This window comes from Bison bison, unplaced genomic scaffold (assembly GCF_000754665.1).
Source record: "Bison bison bison isolate TAMUID 2011002044 unplaced genomic scaffold, Bison_UMD1.0 scf7180017864311, whole genome shotgun sequence".
NCBI classification, from domain to species: Eukaryota; Metazoa; Chordata; class Mammalia; order Artiodactyla; family Bovidae; genus Bison; species Bison bison.
The window spans coordinates 259348-279179 of record NW_011494883.1 but is presented as its reverse complement, the minus strand read 5'-3'; the positions used below and the strand labels follow the sequence as shown (position 1 = coordinate 279179).

The following is a 19832-nucleotide window of genomic DNA, read 5'->3' as shown; positions in this document are numbered from 1 at the left end:
GTCAAGGCTATGGTTTTTCCTGTGGTCATGTATGGATGATAGAGTTGGACTGTGAAGAAGGCTGAGCGCTGAAGAATTGATGCTTTTGAACTGTGGTGTTGGAGAAGACTCTTGAGAGTCCCTTGGACCGCAAGGGGATCCAACCAGTCCATTCTGAGGAGATCAGCCCTGGGATTTCTTTGGAAGGAATGATGCTAAAGCTGAAACTCCAGTACTTTGGCTACCTCATGTGAAGAGTTGACTCATTGGAAAAGACTCTGATGCTGGGAGGGATTGGGGGCAGGAGGAGAAAGGGGACGACAGAGGATGAGATGGCTGGATGGCATCACTGACTCGATGGACATGAGTCTCAGTGAACTCCGGGAGCTGGTGATGGACAGGGAGGCCTGGCGTGCTGCGATTCATGGGGTCGCAGAGTCAGACACGACTGAGCGACTGATCTGATCTGATCTGAATATTGTCACCCTGTTTATTTAACTTATATGCAAAATCATTATTAGAGAAATGCAAATCAAAACTATAGTTAGTTATCACCTCACATCAGTCAAAATGGCCATCATCAAAAAGTCTACGAACGGTAAGTGCTGGAGAAGGTGTACAGAAAAGGGAGCACTTTTACATTTTTGGTGGGAATGTAAACTGGTATATCCACTATGGAGAACAGTCTGGAGGTTTCTTAAAAACTAAAAACAGAGCTATCATATGATCCTGCAATCCCATTTCTGAGCATGTATCTGGAGAAAACCAGAATTTGAAAAGAAACATTCACCCTAACATTCACTGCAGCACTATTTATCATAGCCAAGAGATGGAAGCAGCATAAAAGTGCACTGACAGGTGAATGATTAAAGATGGTGTGGTACATGTATACAGTGGAATATTACTCAGTCATAAAAAATAGTGAAATAATGCTATTTGCAGCAACACAGATGGACCTAGAGATTATCATACTCAATGAAGTATGTCAGACAAAGACAAATATGATGTGATATCACTTATATGTGGAATCTAAAAAAGTGATACAAATAAATTTATTTAGAAAACAGAAACAGACTCACAGACTTAGAAAACAAATTTACAGTTACCAAAGGGAAAAGGTGGAAGGGAAGTATAAATTAGGAGGTTGCTATTAACACATACACTATTACATAAAATACATAATCAGTAAGTACCTACTGTATAGCATAGGGACCTCTACTCAATATTCTATAATAAGTGAAAGTGAAGAGAAGTCGCTCAGTCGTGTCCTACTCTTTGCGACCCCATGGACTGTAGCCTACCAGGCTCCTTAGTCCATGGAATTTTCCAGGCAAGAATACTGGGGAGGGTTGCCATTTCCTTCTCCAGAGGATCTTCCCAACCCAAGGACTGAACCTGGGTCTCCCACATTGCAGGCAGACGCTTTACTGTCTGAGCCACCAGGGAAGCCTCCATTCTATAAACTTAAATGGAAAAGAAATCTGAAAAAGGTGAAATATGACTTTTTCACTTTGCTGTACCCCTGAAACTTATACAACATTGTAAATCAACTATGTGCTGTGCGTGTTGTGCTAAGTAGCTTCAGCCATGTCTCTTTGTGACCCTATGAACCAGAGCTTGCCAGGCTCCTCTGTCCATGGGATACTCCAGGCAAGAATATTGCAGTGGGCTGCCATGCCCTTCTCCAGGAGATCTTACCAATCCAAGTATTGAACTTGCATCTCTTACATCTCCTGCATCGGTAGGCAGGTTCTTTACCACCACCTGGGAAGCCCTACTCCAATATAAGCTAAAAATATAATAATTGGAAAAAAGATAATATAAATATGATGTTTAAATTCTGGAAGAATAGCCTTTTGCCAGACGGGTAATATTAGGTGTCAGTGAATGCCAAGACTATAAAAGAGAATTTTACATGACTTAATTAGCTTTAAATATTAATTTATAAGCAATATATATTTTGACAATATACTATTTTCTTTCATATATTTAAAAATTATTAATTGGCCTAAGTAAAATAGCTGATACAATTTTTTCCAGAAGCAATACTTAAAATATTTAGAAATATTTTCTCAAGCTCCCAATGAAATAAAACCAGAAATGAAAAAAAAAGTTACAATCAACACCACAAAATACAGAGGATTATAAGAGATTAGTATGAATAATTGTATACAAAAAACTGGATAACCTATAAATAATGAATAAATTCCTAGAAATATCCAATGTCCCAAGACTGAATTGGGAAGAAACAGAGAGTATGAAAGACCAATTCTCAGTAATAAAATTGATTCATTAATCAGAAAATTTCCAATAAACAAAACCCAAGGTCTGGATAGCTCCACAGGTAAATTCACCTAATATTTAAAGAAGAGTTTACACTTATCCTTCTCAAACTATTACCCAAAATTTAAGAGGAAGGAACACTTCAAAATCCATTCCATGAGGCAAGTATCACCCTGATACCAAAATTAGACAAAGACAACACAGGAAAAGAAAATTACAGGTCAATATTCCTGATGAACATAGATCCAAAAATCTTCAAAAAAAAAAAGACTAGAAAATAAAATTCAACAATACATTGAAAGGATCACTACATCATGATTAAGTTAGGTCCATCTCAAAGGTGAAAGGCTAGTGCAATATTCACAAATCAATATTTACCTGATACACCAGGTAAATAAAGTGAACAATTAAAAAAAAAAAGGTCATCTCAAAAGATGCAGAAAAAGATTTTGACAAAATCAACATTTAGAATATAAAAGCTTTTAACGATGTGGAAAGAGAAGACATATACCTCGATATTTAATAAGGCCAGATATGACAAAAGCACAGGCAACATCTTACTCAATGGTCAAAAGGTGAAAGCATTTCCTCTAAAATCAGGAACAGGATAAAGATACGTACTCTCACCATGTTCATTCAACATAGTATGGGAAGTTCTAGCCACCACAGTCAGACAAGAAAAACAATCCAAACTGGAAGAAAGAAGTGAAACTATCCGTCTTTGCATATGACATGATCCTATATGCAAAAAATCCTAAAGATGCCACCAAAATACTATTAGAACTAATACATGAAGTCAGAAAAGTAGCAGGATACAAAATCAATATACAGAGATCGGTTGCACTTCTAAATACCAGTAATGAATCATCAGAAAAGGAAAATAAGAGAACAATCCCATTTATAATTACATCAAAAAGAATAAAATATTTAAGAGTAAATCTAACTAAGAAGGTACAAGACTTGTATTGGAAGACTATATGGCATTAATGAAAGAAACTGAAGACAACAAAAGGAGATGGAAAGATAGACTGAACTCATAAGCTGGAAGAATTTTTATTGTTAAAATGACCATACCACGTAAGGCAAATCTACAAATTTACTGCAAGACTTATCAAAATACTGCTTGCACTTTCCAGAGAATTTGGACAAATAATTCTAAAATTTATTTGGAAACAAAAAAACCCTGAATAGCCAAAGCAATCTTGAAAGAGAGGAATAAAGCTGTAGGTAACACACATACTCTCATTTTAAATGATACTACAAAGCAGCAGTAATTAAAAGAGTCTGGTACCAAACATGGAGAAAGACAGACATTGATCAGTAGAACAGAACTGTTGCTGCTGCTAAGTCACTTCAGTCGTGTCCGACTCTGTGTGACCCCATAGACGGCAGCCCACCAGGCTCCCCCGTCCCTGGGATTCTCCAGGCAAGAACACTGGAGTGGGTTGCCATTTCCTTCTCCAATGCATGAAAGTGAAAAGTTAAAGTGAAGTCGCTCAGTCGTGTCCGACCCTCGGCGACCCCATGGACTACAGCCTTCCAGGCTCCTCCATCCATGGGATTTTCCAGGCAAGAGTACTGGAGTGGGGTGCCATTGCCTTCTCCGAGAACAGAACAGAAAGACCAAAAATAAATTAATGTTTTTATGGTTAATTAACCTATGACAAAGGAGACAAGAATATACATTGAGGAAGGACAGCTCTTCTACAAATGGTGTTGGGAAAACTGGACAACCACATGCGAAAGAACCAAACTGAACTACTTTCCCACATCGTATACAGAAATAAACTCAAAATGGATCCAAGTGTTAAATTTAAGACCTGAAGCCACAAAATTCCTAGAAGAAAGCATAGGTAGTATGCTCTTTGACAATGGTTTTAGCAATATTTTTTTTTGAGGGGTGGGGGGGATTTGTCTACTCAGGCAAGGCAAACAAAAGCAAAAATAACCAAATGGGGATATGTCAAACTAAAAATGTGCCAACAAAGGAAAAGGCAGCTTACTGAATGGGAGAAGATATTTGCAAACAATATATCCTGTAAGAAGTTAATATCCAAAATGTACAAAGTACTCATACAATCAACATCAAAAATCCCTAAACAATCCAGTTAAAAAGTGGGCAGAGGCTCTGAAGAGAAATATTTTTCAAAGACATTCTGAGGGTCAACAGGTACATAAAAAGATGCTCAGAATTACTAATCATCAGGAGAAGGAAAATCAAAACCATGGTGAGATATCACCTCACATCTGTCAGAATGGTTATCATCAAAAAGACAAAAACAAGTGTTGGCAGGATGTGGAAAAAAGAAAATCCTCTTATACTGTTGGTGGGAGGGTAATTGGTGTGGTCACTATGGAAGGCAGTAGGGAGATTCCTTAGAAAGGTAAACACAGAACTTCCATATGATCCAGCAATTTTGCTCCTAGGTATTAACTCAAAGAAAATAACAGTATTAATTCAAAAAGAGATAAGCACCCTGATGGTCAGTGTGGCATTATTTACAATGGTCAAGATATAGAAGTGTTCATTCGTCTGTGTCCAATGATAGATGAATAGATAAAGAAGATAGAACCTGTCATTTGTTAACAGGTTTTAGTTTGACATAGTCCCATTTGGTTATTTTTGCTTTTGTTTGCCTTGCCTAGGTAGACAAATCAAAAACAAACAAAAAATATATTGTTAAGACTGCTGTCAAAGAACTACTATCTATGTTTTCTTCTTGGAATTTTATGGTTTCAGGTCTTAAATTTAAAACTTTAATCCATTTTGAGTTTATTTCTGAATATGGTGTGGGAAAGTATTTCAGTGTGGTTTATATACACAATGGACTATTAATCATCCAAAAGAAAAATAAATCTTGCCATTTGCAACAAATATTTAGACCTAGAGGATACTATGGTAAATGAAATAAGTCAGACAAAGAAAGACAAATACTGTACGATCTCACATACACGCGGAATTTTAAAAATGAAAACAAGCAAACAAAATACAAAGAAACTCTTAGATACGGAGAACAAAGGGGTGACTGCCAGAGGGAGGGGGTAGTGGGTACATGAAATAGATGAAAGGTATTAAGAGATAAAAAGCTCCAGTGATGAAATAAGCAATGTAGGTCTTATAATATATAGTATAAGGAACGTGATCAATAACATTGTAATAACTTTGGGGACAGATGGTTACTAGACTTATCGTGGTGACCATTTCATAATGCATGCATATGTCAGCACTATGCAGTACACCTGAAACTATCAAAATATCATAAGCCAACTTTTCTATTTCACAATTAGAAACAAAAAACTTTCTTCATAGATGCATACACCTGAAGTGAGGCAAAAGAGAGCACAGTTAGTTCAGTCGCTCAGTCGTGTCCGACTCTTTGTGACCGCATGGACTGTAGCACGCCAGGCCTCCCTGTCTACCACCAATTCCCGGAGTCCACCCAAACTCATGTCCATCAAGTCGGTGATGCCATCCAGCCATCTCATCCTCTGTCATCCCCTTCTCCTCCTGCCTCTAATCCTTCCCAGCATCAGGGTCTTTTCCAATGAGTCAACTCTTCGCATCAGGTGGCCAAAATATTGGAGTTTCAGCTTCAACATCAGTCCTTCCAAAGAACACCCAGGATTGATCTCCTTTAGGATGGACTGGTTGGATCTCCTTGCATTCCAAGGGACTCACCGTCTTCCATTAAAAGAGCAAGTCCTCTTAGCACATAGAAGTTTTTTTTAAGAATCCCACAAGATTTCCAAATTATAGAGCAATCAGCAAATACACACACACACACATACACACACATCTATGTATACATTTGCATATGCAACAAACATGGATATGTGTATATTTATGTGTATGCACATGTGAAATATATTTGTGGATATGAAACAAAACATATCCAAATCCTCCAATGAGTATTTGTTCCTTAATGTGGATTAACATGAAGAAGTAATTAATAACTCCCCCCTGCCTCTGCTGCCAAAAAAAAACATAGTCAACCACGTTGCTTTTGCTCCAGGGAAGTCCCTGGGAGGGAAGAAAAAAAATTCCTACTTGACAAGAGGTGCTTCCTGGGAAATTCATATATGTAACTAGAAACACACTGACGTTCTGGTCATCACAGAACTCTCAGGGCAAGACAGCTAAGCTTGAACTTGGATGGGCTCTGTGTCTTTAACACAGGTTACCTAAATAGCTGTGTGCTGGCTTTTCTTCCACAACTTTGATTCTTCTTGCTCCAGCAGGTATCACCAGCACTTCTACATAACCTGTAAAAGTCAATAAAACATGAAATACATCTTGAGTTTCTTCTAATTCTTTTTTCTTCACTGACTTTCCCTATTTTCTTTTGGTTTTGGCTTTTGATGTGTTATTTCAATACCTATATAAAGAAAAAAATTATCTATAAAAGCTGTCATAAATTCAAGTTGAGAAGTTTTTTGGAGCAACACTGAGAATACAAAACTATCATGAGCAAATGGGTGACTGTATTCTATGTTAAAAAGCTTCCCAACAGCTTATGAATTATAAGGTGAGAAAAAGCACAATGGGTAGCTTGGTTAGAAACACAGTGAATCCTGGAACAGAGCAAATTAACTTAAGTTCTGCTCATGGAACTCCTGTAAATCAGAAAGTGTAGGCAGGAGGAAACATAGCTGGAGAGCATACAGATGGTGGATGTGTGTTCCTGAAATAGTTGAGTATTGGACAAGAAAGACCAAGCCTTCCCTGGGAGATGAACAAAGGGTTTTGAAACTTGAGCTGGAGACAAGTAAGATAATAATATAATTAATAAAATAATAAGTAAGGCCACATCAGACAATCTGATGTCACCCCGAAAGGGATCAGATGGCTAGGAGCAAGATACAATTAGGTATATTTTAGGAAATACAGTTTAGCAGTGGTTAGGAATGTAATGCCTGAAGTGAAACAAGAGGGTAAGATAAAGTTGGATAGAAGAAAAAGTACACGCAAAAAGTCAAAATCAAGACTTCGTTTTCTCAGTATTTCTGTATAGCCACACATAGTTCTAATAAAAATCTAATTTTCAAAGCTATTGATAAAAAGGTATAATAGCTAATCCTAGAGTTGTCTCCTATTGATTAATTATTCAAATTCCTGAAACTGTTGACAATTATTTGCTGTTTATCAAAAGGTAGCAGACACCCCACCTGGTGGCAGTGCCTGGGACTAGAGGTGTGTGCTTTTCAAATCAGCATTTCCAATAGAGAATAAATTTTCAGTAACACTAAATCATACAAGTACTTCCATTTTGTTACATGAACGCAGTATGCAGCAATGAAAATAGAAACGAACACTTACTTCCTATTTGCATACAGAAATGAGGTAACATGATTTCTGTACTCAGTGAGTTTAGAATCGAATTGGAAAGAGACAAATATCTTACATAAAAAATGAGTTAAATAAAGCTTCCAAAATTAAGCTTAGAAGATCATATTCAAAATAAAATGGCTAATTTTCCAATGAAGAATGTAAATTAAAGTTGTTTAAACCATCCCCCTTATCTGATGACATCACGGGTCAGAAGTTTTGCTGCTATTTTAACTCAGAAGTGGGATTTCCGCCCCCCCCCCACCCCCAACTTTAAGTGGTTTGGCACCCCACTGCAGTACTTTTGCCTGGAGCATCCCATAGACGGAGGAGCCTGGTGGGCTGCAGTCCATGGGGTTGCTGGAGTCGGACACAACTGAGAGACTTCACTTTCACTTTTCACTTTCATGCATTGGAGAAGGAAATGGCAACCCACTCCAGTGTTCTTGCCTGGAGAATCCCAGGGACGGGGAAGCCTTGTGGGCTGCCATCTATGGGGTCACACAGAGTCGGACACGACTGAAGTGACTTAGCAGCATACATTACTGATGTTCAAGTAACACTGGCACCAGTAGGAATCACAATGTTTCAGAAAAGAGAACATTTCATATAGTCAAGGAAAGCTTCATAAAGAAGCAAAAAGATTAACTGTCTTTGAAGAATGGATAGGATTTGGATATACAAGTGACCCTTAAACAAAACAATGCGTGAGTTAAGAGTGCTGATCTGCCCTGTAGTAAAAAATCTGAGTATAATAAGTAGTGGACCCTCTGTATACGTGGTTCCTTTTTATCTATGGTTCTACATCTGAAGACTTAAAAACTGCAGATTGTGTGTACTGTAGTATTTACTATAAAAAAAAATCCATATATAAGTGGACCCATGCCATTATTTGAGAGTTAACTGTATATAAAAAAGAGTGAGTTCACCATATATAGAGAAAAGTAACATGGTAAGTGGTATTTTTTGTACCACACAAAATAACTGACAGAATGAGAAGATGTAAGAAGATGGCTATATTAAGAGAATTTAAATGTATGCCCAGGATGCTGAATTTACCACTTGAAGCTACTGAACATTCTACAGCAAGGGATGTAATCAGATACTGGTTTGGAGAGGTTTTATCTGATAGTTTGGAAGCGCCTCAGTGATACAGCTGTGGAAAGCAGTATCAGGAGGCCAATGTAAAAATCCAGGAGTGCTAGAGGCTAAGGAGGAAAATCTAGAAGGCATTGTAAAGGGAAAAAAAACTCTGAGTTTGAGAACCAACAGAAAGTGAGGACATGACATAATCTTTTATTATTACTTATGTGAGAATGCAGTCATCATTTATAAAAACATGAAAGTCAAGTTTGGGTAATAATCTGACAAGTTTTGCAGTTTGTACTCAGCAAACCAGTATAATACACTAATAAAAAATATCCAGTAAGAACTCTGGGAATCTGGAACTCCAGGGTAAGGTCAGGCTTTCCTCACCTCTGTGAGGCAGTAATTGAAGCCACAGGAGTAAATGGAGAATACTTAGAGATGGAAGTCAAAGACTTAACCTTGGTGACAGTTATGGGTTTTTAACAGAAAGATTGAAAAAAAAAAAAAAAAGAATACAGGAAGGAATAATCCCAAGAAAGTAGAAATCTGGCTATTTTGGTATAGTGGGATCTTATAGATTAGAATATTTTAAAAAGAGTACTGGTACAAAAACCTGCACAGACATCAAAGAGAAAGGTGACTAAGGGGAGTCCACCAGATGTCACAAACAAGAGGTAACCATTCATCTCTGAGCAAATTAGGTGTTTGAAGAAGATAAATTTCAGGATTGTTAAAAATGAAGAGTAGATACAGAAAAGCAGAGGCAGTAACTGTAAATTCCTATTTGAGTTTAGCAGTAAACCCAGAGATATGTTGTATTTTAGGACAACAGTTATATCCAGAGCAATTCTCTGTTATTCAATAGAAACAGCTTGGAGGAGAGGTGAGTTAGATTGCGTTTAAAGAAGAAAGAGAGGAAGGAAAATATTAAGCAAAGACATTTGATAAAGGATAGCTAAAGTCTGGGGTCTCGATATTTTTGAGTAAATAAGTCTCACAATTGAGACTGCATATTTTTAAAAGATGTGGACATACGAGTGGCTATAATTGAGCTCAGAAGCTGAAATAAAGACTATGATGTCAAGGTCATAAACTTGATCCTCACATTGGACAGTTTGCATCGTATATACATAGGAACATCCTCTTTTACAACCAGAGATCCCATTCTTAATTGGCCATCTTAAAATGCCCAAGGTAATCATTATCTCCATGGTAGTAACAATGATAAATGCTATATTTTGAACAATTGCTATGTGCTAGTCACAACTGTAGATAGTTGATATAAATTATTTCATTCAGCCATAATGATATCATCCAAGGTAGATATTTAATAGATTGGAAAATAAAGGTAGAGAAAAAGAAAAACTTGCCTTTTTCAAGACTGCTGTGTCACTAATTAGCCGATGCAAGCTTCGAACTCAGATCTGTCTGATTACAGCTAGAGCCCACTACTACTATTTCACAGAGTAGAATACATGACACTATGACTCTCTTATTGCTGTGGCAAACATACAAATAAAAAGTCTAAGAGCATGCATTTCTTGTTCTGGATTAGTGTCGTCATCTCTCGTACTAAGAATAACAGATTCTATGCCCACCCTCTTCTAAATGTATATTGATAACTATATAGTTCCACAAGTGGCCAAATATACAATTTACCTTTAAAAATCCCTTAACAAATCAACCCCTGTCCAGGCAAATTAAAATGAAATACGTGATATATGTGCTAAGGAACAAAAATTCCCTTAAGTTGATTTTCTAGTTTGAACAAAAATGATTTAGCAAACTCTAAATAGAGCACAGGGACTGAAAACACCCACATGTGTCTGCGCATGTGTTACTCATACAATATATACAGTGTGTATGGCCAACTGGACCAAAATAGGGCTGCAGTTCCTTCAAGAAATTCTAGGGAGTCCATAAACTATAAGGATAAAATTGTCTAAAGAGAAATGAATACAGCATTCCTAAAGTCACAAGTAGATGAAGCCCACAGCATAATTAAAGATTCAAACAGATTTTTGTTTTTTAAAGTTCTTAATGATGTAATGTTTCATTATTCATTACACTAATAAATGTTAATGAATCACACACTATGTTGGTCATTAGGACTAGGGTATTGAACAAAAAATAGCCATGATATTTTTCCTCACTGATCTTTATAGTAGGAAAGCAAAGATCAAAGAGTGTAAAACAAAATTACCTTACAACTCAACTCTGTGGATACCAGTAGGGTATCCATACAGAGAGATAGGATGTGGAGGCTGTTCATGGAACACTTCATTGAAGAAGTGACATCTGTACTGAGACCTGAATGCTAAACGATGCTTGGTCCTTGGAAGAAAAGCTATGACAAAACTAAATAGCTTATTAAAAAGCAGAGATATCACTTTGCCAACAAAGGTCTGTACAGTCAAAGCTATGGTTTTTCCAGTATTCATGTACAGATGTGAGAGTACCATAAAGAAGGCTGAGCACCAAAGAAGTGATGCTTTTGAATTGTAGTGCTGGAAAAGACTCTTGAGAGTTCCTTGGAAAGCAAGGAGATCATACCAGTCAATCCTAAAGGAAATCAACCCTGAATATTCATTCATTGGAAAGACTGATGCTGAAGTGCCAATACTTTGGCCCCCTGATGTGAAAAGCGGACTCATTTATTGGAAAAGACTCTGATGCTGGGAAAGATTGAGAGCTAGAGGAAAAGGGAGTGACAGAGGATGAGATGGTTGAGTGGCGTCACTGACTCAATAGACATGAGTTTGAGTGAACTCAGGAACATAGTGAAGGACAAGGAAGCCTGGCATGCTGCAGTTCATGAGGTCGCAAAGAGTCAGACACGACTTAGCGACTGAAAAACAAAACCAGGCGAAGCTAACAGAACAATATTTTTAAATGCAAGGTGCTAGAGAGAGCATGGTCAGCTTGAGCACCTCTAGCAAATCTATTGGTTGCAGCTTAGAGTAGGAAAGTGACCTCGGCAGAGTTGATACCAGAAAGACAAGTAGGAACAACACCACACAAAGTCTTATGGTTCAAGTTTAGAATTTTAGTTTCTTCCATGAACGGTGTTAAACTAGCAGAGAACTACAAGCACAACAGATTGTTGTAAGGAAATAACAGTATTAGTCTCTGATATTCCCAATATTGTAGGCACTTTAGACATCTTCCAAATATCAGAGGCTGTTAATATAATTTAGAAACTAATAAAACATAAGTAGAAATTAAAAGTGCAATAAAAACAAAGGAGATTTGAAATAGAAATTGGGGAGATGGGGAGGAATGTATTCATCTAACTGTAGTCAGAAGGAACAACATTACTGGTTTTTAACTGCAATTTCTATTATCTAAGTTTAGTTGAAAAATTAAGTGTTATTATTACTAAACAAAAGCTACCAGTGCTGAATGTGCATCAGTATTCCTTGGTGAACTGTCTCTGTGCAGGTAAACAATTATGCAGGAATAGGCTTCAAAAGTTCTAGTATCTTTAAATCTCTTCAGACATCACTTTAACTTTTGCATGATAAAAACATCTCCCATCACGATCAGGCTGAAAAGCTTATTACTACTGTACTTCTTAGCTGGAAGCCAGGGAACCTTTTACAGCTTTGCCTGCCTTTTCTCAATGAGTTCTGACAGATTTTGATTTTCAGAATCTGTCACCTTTGTTCACAACTTCGGAGACTGAGATTTTGATCTGCAATTTACCCTGGGCCTTAGTTATTTGTAGGCTTCAAGTTCTTCAAGCTCACTTATCTTTTATTCTGCTGGGGCCAAGAGAAAGGTTATATATTTGAGGGCTGTGTCTAATTTTCTCTTAGAGGCTTTTTTTTAAAATCTAGCATGAACTCACTTTTCATGATTATTCAAATATAAATGGCTTATTCTTCATATTAAAATATATATTTTGGGGGCACATCTTTCAGTTTCTGAATAAGAAATTTAAAACAGGAAAAAAAGTTGATATATGTAGTGTAAGCATATAAATGACAATGAAAATCAATCATAAATACTAAGATAGTTCAATAAACAGATGTCCAGGTAAGACACCAATGTAAACATAAAATATTTGCTTCCTCCCAGTAAACTTGAAGGCTTGAGTTTAAAGCATTTTCTGTATATAAAGTTTACTTGTGAGTCATTATATTTCAGTACAGATAATATCACTTTTTGTTGTGGATCACTTTAAAATTCACACTACATAGATCATTCACTGTCTGTTCATCCTCATATCCCCTATGAGTGTTTATAGATGAGGAAAGAAAACGAGAGAGGATGTGTTCCTGCTCTTAATATATCTGGACTATCAGCCCACATCTTCTGATTTTCTGTTATAGTTTCCAACATGCTACACTGCTACAGACTCTGCTTTCAAAAATGTATTTCTTTGGAACTTAGTAAACACATTAAGAAAATAATAAAAAAAAAAATGGAAGCTGAAAACCTGAAGACTAATACTCTCAATAGTTGCTTCAGGCTGTTAAAAATTATTATTCTCTGTTAGACATCAATACTGTGCATTGGAGGATAAGGCCTGTAGAAATCTGATAATATTAGCCAATGCAAATTAGATTATTCCCTTGCTGCTCCAATTTATTAAATACACAACAGATGATTTCATATTCTCAGTATTGGGAAATGGGCTTGTTAGCATTTTGGCTCATATCATATGTATTATATGTCATCATGAAAAATCATTCAGTACCCATTACAAAAGTCTTCAACAATCAGAAATGTGATTTCTAAGTCAAGTTCAATGTAATTTCTATCCCCAAAGACTGTTTGGATTAGTAATTTTGAAAAAAAAAATAATCACCTGCTCCTCTGGTGTGATTAAAATCTCCTTTAATGATTTTGCATGATTTTCCATTGCCATTGCACACACCACAATGATCTTCCCTTGCAAGAGACCCTAATAAACCATCACAGCCAACTTTCTGCAACAAGAGAATGACAGTACATCATAAAGTGAGCTTCTTTTCTAACGACTACTTCAGGACAAGCCTAGTCTACAAACTTGACACATCTATTTGACAAACTAGTAAAACTCCACATTCGCTGGTGCAAACTAACATAGCAAGCTTATATCAAATAATATCATTTGTAAAGTGACCAAATAGTAGGGCAGTGATCAAACTATATTTTCCTATATTAAAACTTAAATGACATCTGAAAGTAATTTGGAAAACTCTTATTGAGACAAATGCAATTTACATAAACCCCAAAAGAAATCGCATTTCTACTAAATGTAACATGATTGATCAGATTCATTCTACTCAGCATAGAACAGATGGGTTTTACCGTATGGTTGGCTTTACTCCTAAAGAGGCTGCTGAATAAATGCTGAATATTAAATATTAACTTGTGCAAACCAAACATAAATGTTTGTACTCATCACAGTTCATGAACAAATTTCTGTTCCCTGCCTTCTTTGGAATCTTAACACAAGTGACCAAGAACTGCTTATAACCGATGGTTGCTGTAAGAAAATATTAACAGTGGGATAATTAATTTTATATGTTCCCAGAAGAACTATGCTAATGTTAACTATGTTAACTATGCATCTTCTTAGATTAAAATGTAGACTCTTTTCTAGTGAATAATATGGGTCTCTCACTGATATTCAGAAAAGATGATATTTACTCAAAGGGTAGAAGTTAGTATGTTGGTGGTAGCTGAAATAAATGGTAGAATTATACCATTAGCTCTGATCAAGAAGAAGCTACAAAACTGACTGATGATACATCCATTTATAACAAGTTAAAATTACTTAAATAAAATTTTAAAATATCAGATAAAATAGAAACAAAACTAGGGTCTTTTTCTGTGGTTGGTGTTCGGTGGGGGAAGAAGCAGATTAGAAAACACAGCTGCAGGACGAATATCCCGAGAAACCAAAAATCACATTAAACCTGCATAAAAAAGGTATCCTTTCTTTTTGTCAAGGCGGGTATATCAGTGTCAAGAAGTAGACAAAGCGATGCAGTAGTGGAGAACTCTGATCAGCGAATCAAAGCTTACTGGGAAGAAATAGAATGATTCTGGATGAAAGAGGTGGCCACCACAGGAAATTCTCAAAATACAACAAAGCCGTGGGAAGAGTTCACTAAGCAAGAGCCATGAAAAGACCAGCGACTCCTGGGGATAAAAATCTCTCCTTCATGTACAAATGAGGAGCAAATTGAGAGATTACAGTGGTTTTGAAATGATAGAAACCCCTTTATTATTCTACCCATAGCATCTAGCTTCTTTCTTGGTAAATACAATAAACTCAATAAACAGTAGTTCAATGATTGAATAAATGAGTACCTAGTTGTCTGCTAGCTTTCTAACCCTTGTAACTGGGACAGTATATGTTTCTAAAACCTAAAATAAAAGGCAGGGATAGACATCATGTCATGGCTCAATAACCATGTATATTTAAAATAAGGATGAAAAAATTCACATTTTGTAATCAGTAGTTACAAGTAGCCACACTTTTCAAAATATGCCCACATAACTCCAAAAATTGAAGATGAATGTCTTGGAAAAGACAACACTGGTTAACTGGTGGTAGGTGCCTGAGGTACCACTGGTAGCTGAAGACAGGGGAATAGCACAATAATGTAGAAGACAGCCTTCTCTACGCTCTTCCAGGATATAAAGGGCAGGGAGGCCAACTGGGTCACCAGGAGAAAGATGTCTATTTTTCAATTGCTCTCCTTCGTCTACTCATCAAGTTTAGAAATTTACTTTCAACGTCAATGTATATTTTAGGATAAAACAAAACACTCCAGCCAAACTCAGTATACAGAGCTGTCAGAAAGAAAAAAAGGAAGCATGTTTTTAATTATATTAAAAGACTGAATGAAGCATTTTAGTTAAAAAGCCAGAATGGTGAAGTATTCCAAAGCTATCAGAAGTCACAGTCCACTTCACAGAACTTTAAGTACAATCATCAGACTCACATAACACTTACACAGAATTTTGTGTTGTTGTTGCTGTTATTTTAATAGTTAGGGACTCTATAAAAGGTCTGGCTTACACAATACTGTTAAGTGAAAAGCATAGCAATGTAAGCTATTGTATTTGGCATATAGTTGGGAAAATAATTTTCTTTGAAAAATAAACTCATTTAAGTCATACTAATCTGACATTTACATAAAATGATGAAATAAAGATGATAGTTTTAACTGCACAACTTAGAGCTCTGAAAACCAAGTGTTTATAGGTAAATAATTGCAATGATTTTTAATCAAATGAAAAATATATTCCAGGCTACTAAGGAAATTAATATGTAATTATAAGGCTGTTTCTTATATCCAATTATATTGCATGATTCTATGCTTTAAATATTATAGCATGCTGGCAAAATAAAGAATCTAAGAGCTGGTAAACCATTTAAGTTTCAGATTGTTTCCAAGTTTTTACCCAGAAGTCTATATACTTCTACTGGACCATGGACTGATCAATCCAGAGTTTGTAATTGTTTTCAAATCTTGGTGTATGTGTGCGCTTGTGTGGTCAGGCATGCATTTTTAGAGAAAGAAACCAAAACTTTTATCAAATTCTCAAAGGAGTATATTACACAAAAAAGTCAATGATCACTGGCCTTTTTCATTTTACAGATTAGTTAATGGATGCACACATATTTTAAGTGATTTTCCCAAGAATATAGTTTCCTAGTGGCTGCCATGGATTCTGAGTGTTGTCCTACTCAGATAACTCTCTCATTACTAAAGGATGCACATTCTCCTCCCATGCCTGGGAAATGTATCAGTTTATGGCTCTTAACCTTTATCCCTTTTAAGAAAATGCCTAGCCTAAAGAAAACTGCCTTTCCCAAGGTCATAGCCCCCTCATCCCCTGGGACAGTTTATATCCAAACACTAGTAGACAATAGGGGTTAAAAAGGTCTGGTTTTCTCTCCCCGGATGGAGACAACTTTGAAGAGCCATCCCAACTACATGAAGCTAGCAAATGAAGCTAGCTGAGGTCTTGTGACTGCCAGCCCAATTGCTCCCTGTGCTCAGTCCTGCCTCCTTTCCCCTCTATATACATATTGATCATGAAAATACTTGACATTAAATTTCCTGCATATTTATCATCCAGGGGAAGGCAACTGTGATAGTGGCAGACCCGTAACTGGCAAAATTCAGAGCTTTAGCCATTGATCTTTCCACTATGCTATTTATTTGAAGAGAATGACTACTTTTCTAATGATAAAGAAGAGCACATACATGCATATAACAGATGGAGATTATTTTTAAAAAGAAAACAAAAAGACAAATGACATGTTTAAGTACAATAAAAATTGAATATACATTTAAAAATCAGCTGATACAAGAATGTAGATAATATTTTAACATTAATGAATAATAAGACTGATTTTATAGGTTTTTGCCACATGGCTCAGTCTTGGACACAAGACATGGAGAAGTGGAGTGCTTGAGTTTTTGGTCTGGAATATTTTGACATAAAATGCCCAAAGTGTCATAATTTTTCAGGCCTGTAATACGTACATTATTGAATAAATATGTCAGATTCTTTCAACTAGAAATGGACATTATAGATTTTCCAGTCTGAACCCTTCACTATACAGATTAAAGAATGGACTTCAAAGTTGATCAGACTTGCTGAAGATCACAGTTGAGGCAGGACTACATTAAAATCTTTTGAATCTTAGTACAGAGCTTTCCACCATACTGTGCAGCTGCTCCAAGGTCCCCCAAGCCTCCCTCAGTGCAGACACTCACCCTTTTGGAAAGTCTTACCTGACACCTGCCATTTGCACAGACATCTAATCCCTGATATCCACAAGAAGTTCCATCCAACACTTTTTCTGATAGGAGAATAGGCTGTTCTTTTCCAACAGGAGAACAAAACAAGGCACACGGCTTTTCTACAGAGGGGATAAAAAGAAATGAATAAAAGTCGATCCATAAGTATTTTTATCTCAAGCTTTATTTTTCAAAATAGTTTTGAGTAAAAAATATAATATGCTAAATAAGTAATGTACTACTAGAGTAGATAATACTAGAGGGTTATTATGAGTAGTAAATGAGATGATGCCGGGAAAAAACAGGTATCCAGTGAATATTAACCTCCTTCTTAAGAATTGTGTCTTCAAATTATTTTTAAGTATATCACTTATTATTTTTGGCACTAAACTTCTACTACACACAGACCAAGTGTTCTTTGTGAAAAATATTTTGCACTCTCCCAATTTCTGCTTATATCTTTTGGCATGAACCCCTTTTAATTATAAGAACATATCCAATTTCTGCTTATTTAAGATTTATTTTATTCACGAAGCTTTTCTTGATGTCTCATTTCTAAATTCCAATACACTAATTTTCAATCCTATGTATTTGGCATTTCTAAGAGAAAAATTACTAAAGGCAGAAAGAAGAGCTTCTATGATGAACAATTCTTATAAGATTTTCCACTGTGAGGATGTTTAGAAATGCAATACAATCCCATGAGAACATGCACTAGAATGTCCAACTGCTGCAGTGCTAGCTAGCAGTCAACCCTCTTTATTGTCTACTCAGAAAGCATGTTGGGATGTATGATGACTAGGGTGAGACTTACTGTTCTAGGTAAAGAATTCTTGAATGGCTGGCAATCTTCCTCAGAGCTTCCTTAAGCAATAAAGGAGGGTGATTAGAGTCAAAAAACTTGACTTTCAGGCTCAGTCAAAGACTGGCAGAATATTTTTTAAAGTGCTGTTTCTATTTCTAAATATTCTGCAGAGGAGCTGTAGTATTTGGTAACACCAGTAGTAAGATTATCCAAATCTGAAACTTCAGAGCAATTTCCAGGCTACATTACTACTCTATTGGCTTGACACCAGTCAGGCCCTTTACTGTTTATTAAGCTCATATAAATAGAATGGAAAATAGTTTACAGTCTCTGACACTGATCTTCGCTTATGTCTTCAGTAAAGTTCCACGTATGCTGATGGGATTCTATAAATACCAAATAACAGCCAGAGGCACGGAACAGGGTATCACTTGGCAAAGAGAAGACAGACAGTTAAATGAGCCTTCAGAATTGGACATTTCAAACAGTTTTCACATGTGGCTTCTGAATACTGCTCTGAATAATTTTGGGGAGTTGGAACATGGCCTTTAATGTGCATGGTTTTGAAATTTTCCTTTAAGATGCCATTATAAGCTGCAATAAAGCACTTCAATGTGCTCTCACACCTCAAAGTAGGTTATGTTTATTCAGTGACTGCTTACTATGTCATATCTTTGGACTTAAAAACAGCTGCTGTAATTGCAACACTTTAATACTGGTATGTATGTATATATATATATAAAATTCTCTTTCTGGAGTCTTCATTGAAGAGAGTAGCAAACCAGATATATGAATAATGTCGAAAGGAATTAGTCAAAAAAATTTCATTCACATTCTAAGCATGAAATCAGATAAAAAAATCTTTGTATTTCTCCTTTTACAACATACTGTCAATTCACTGTACTTACTTTAGCTTTATAGATGACATAAACATTTGATACCAATCTTCCTTCCTGGAGTGTACCCTTGAGATTGTGACATTATAGTGATCCATGTAACATGCCAGTACTTGGCAGGCAGGCTCTGTCTTGATTTAAGAGATCAACCCTTTCCAAAATATGCATTAAACATGGATATCAGCCAAATTTCAGCACAGAGCATGCAAAATACCTGAATGCTAAAGCTATGCATCTTTTTTTTTCCCTCTAAAAATAAATGTTCACTATAATTCTCCTAGCCAGAGATTCGTGTATTAACAGAAATAGCCACTTCCATTCTCAAGTGCCAAAGACTTGGGCATTTTTATAAGACCTATATATTTCATTTTGTTCCATACTGCTCTAATACATAAAAACTATTATGTATTTTATTCATCATAGACTGACTGATGTGTTTGATTAGTACATTTTGCAAAATTATCAAAAGTGCTACCCTGCTAATGATGTATCTATTATAGATCATTCTGATGATAAACAACACTTTATAAGAGCTTTGGTATTTTAAGTTGATCCTCATACAACTCTGATTTTTTTTTTTATTGGCTGCACCACTTGGCTTGTGGGAATCTTAGCTCCCTAACCAGGGACTGAATTCATGTCTCGTGCAGTGGAAGCTCAGAGTCCTAACTACTGGACCACGAGGGAATTTCCCCCCT

General features: G+C 36.2%; 1 protein-coding gene across 1 annotated transcript in view; it reads right to left on the bottom strand.

Moving 5' to 3' along the window:
- Window positions 1-19832, bottom strand: part of ADAMTS19 (ADAM metallopeptidase with thrombospondin type 1 motif, 19) — a 275020-nt gene that overhangs the window by 65977 nt on the left and 189211 nt on the right. Inside the window, 3 exon segments of the mRNA XM_010852422.1 lie at window positions 6445-6525; window positions 13491-13611; window positions 17428-17555. Of these exon segments, the coding sequence (XP_010850724.1) occupies window positions 6445-6525; window positions 13491-13611; window positions 17428-17555 (330 nt within the window).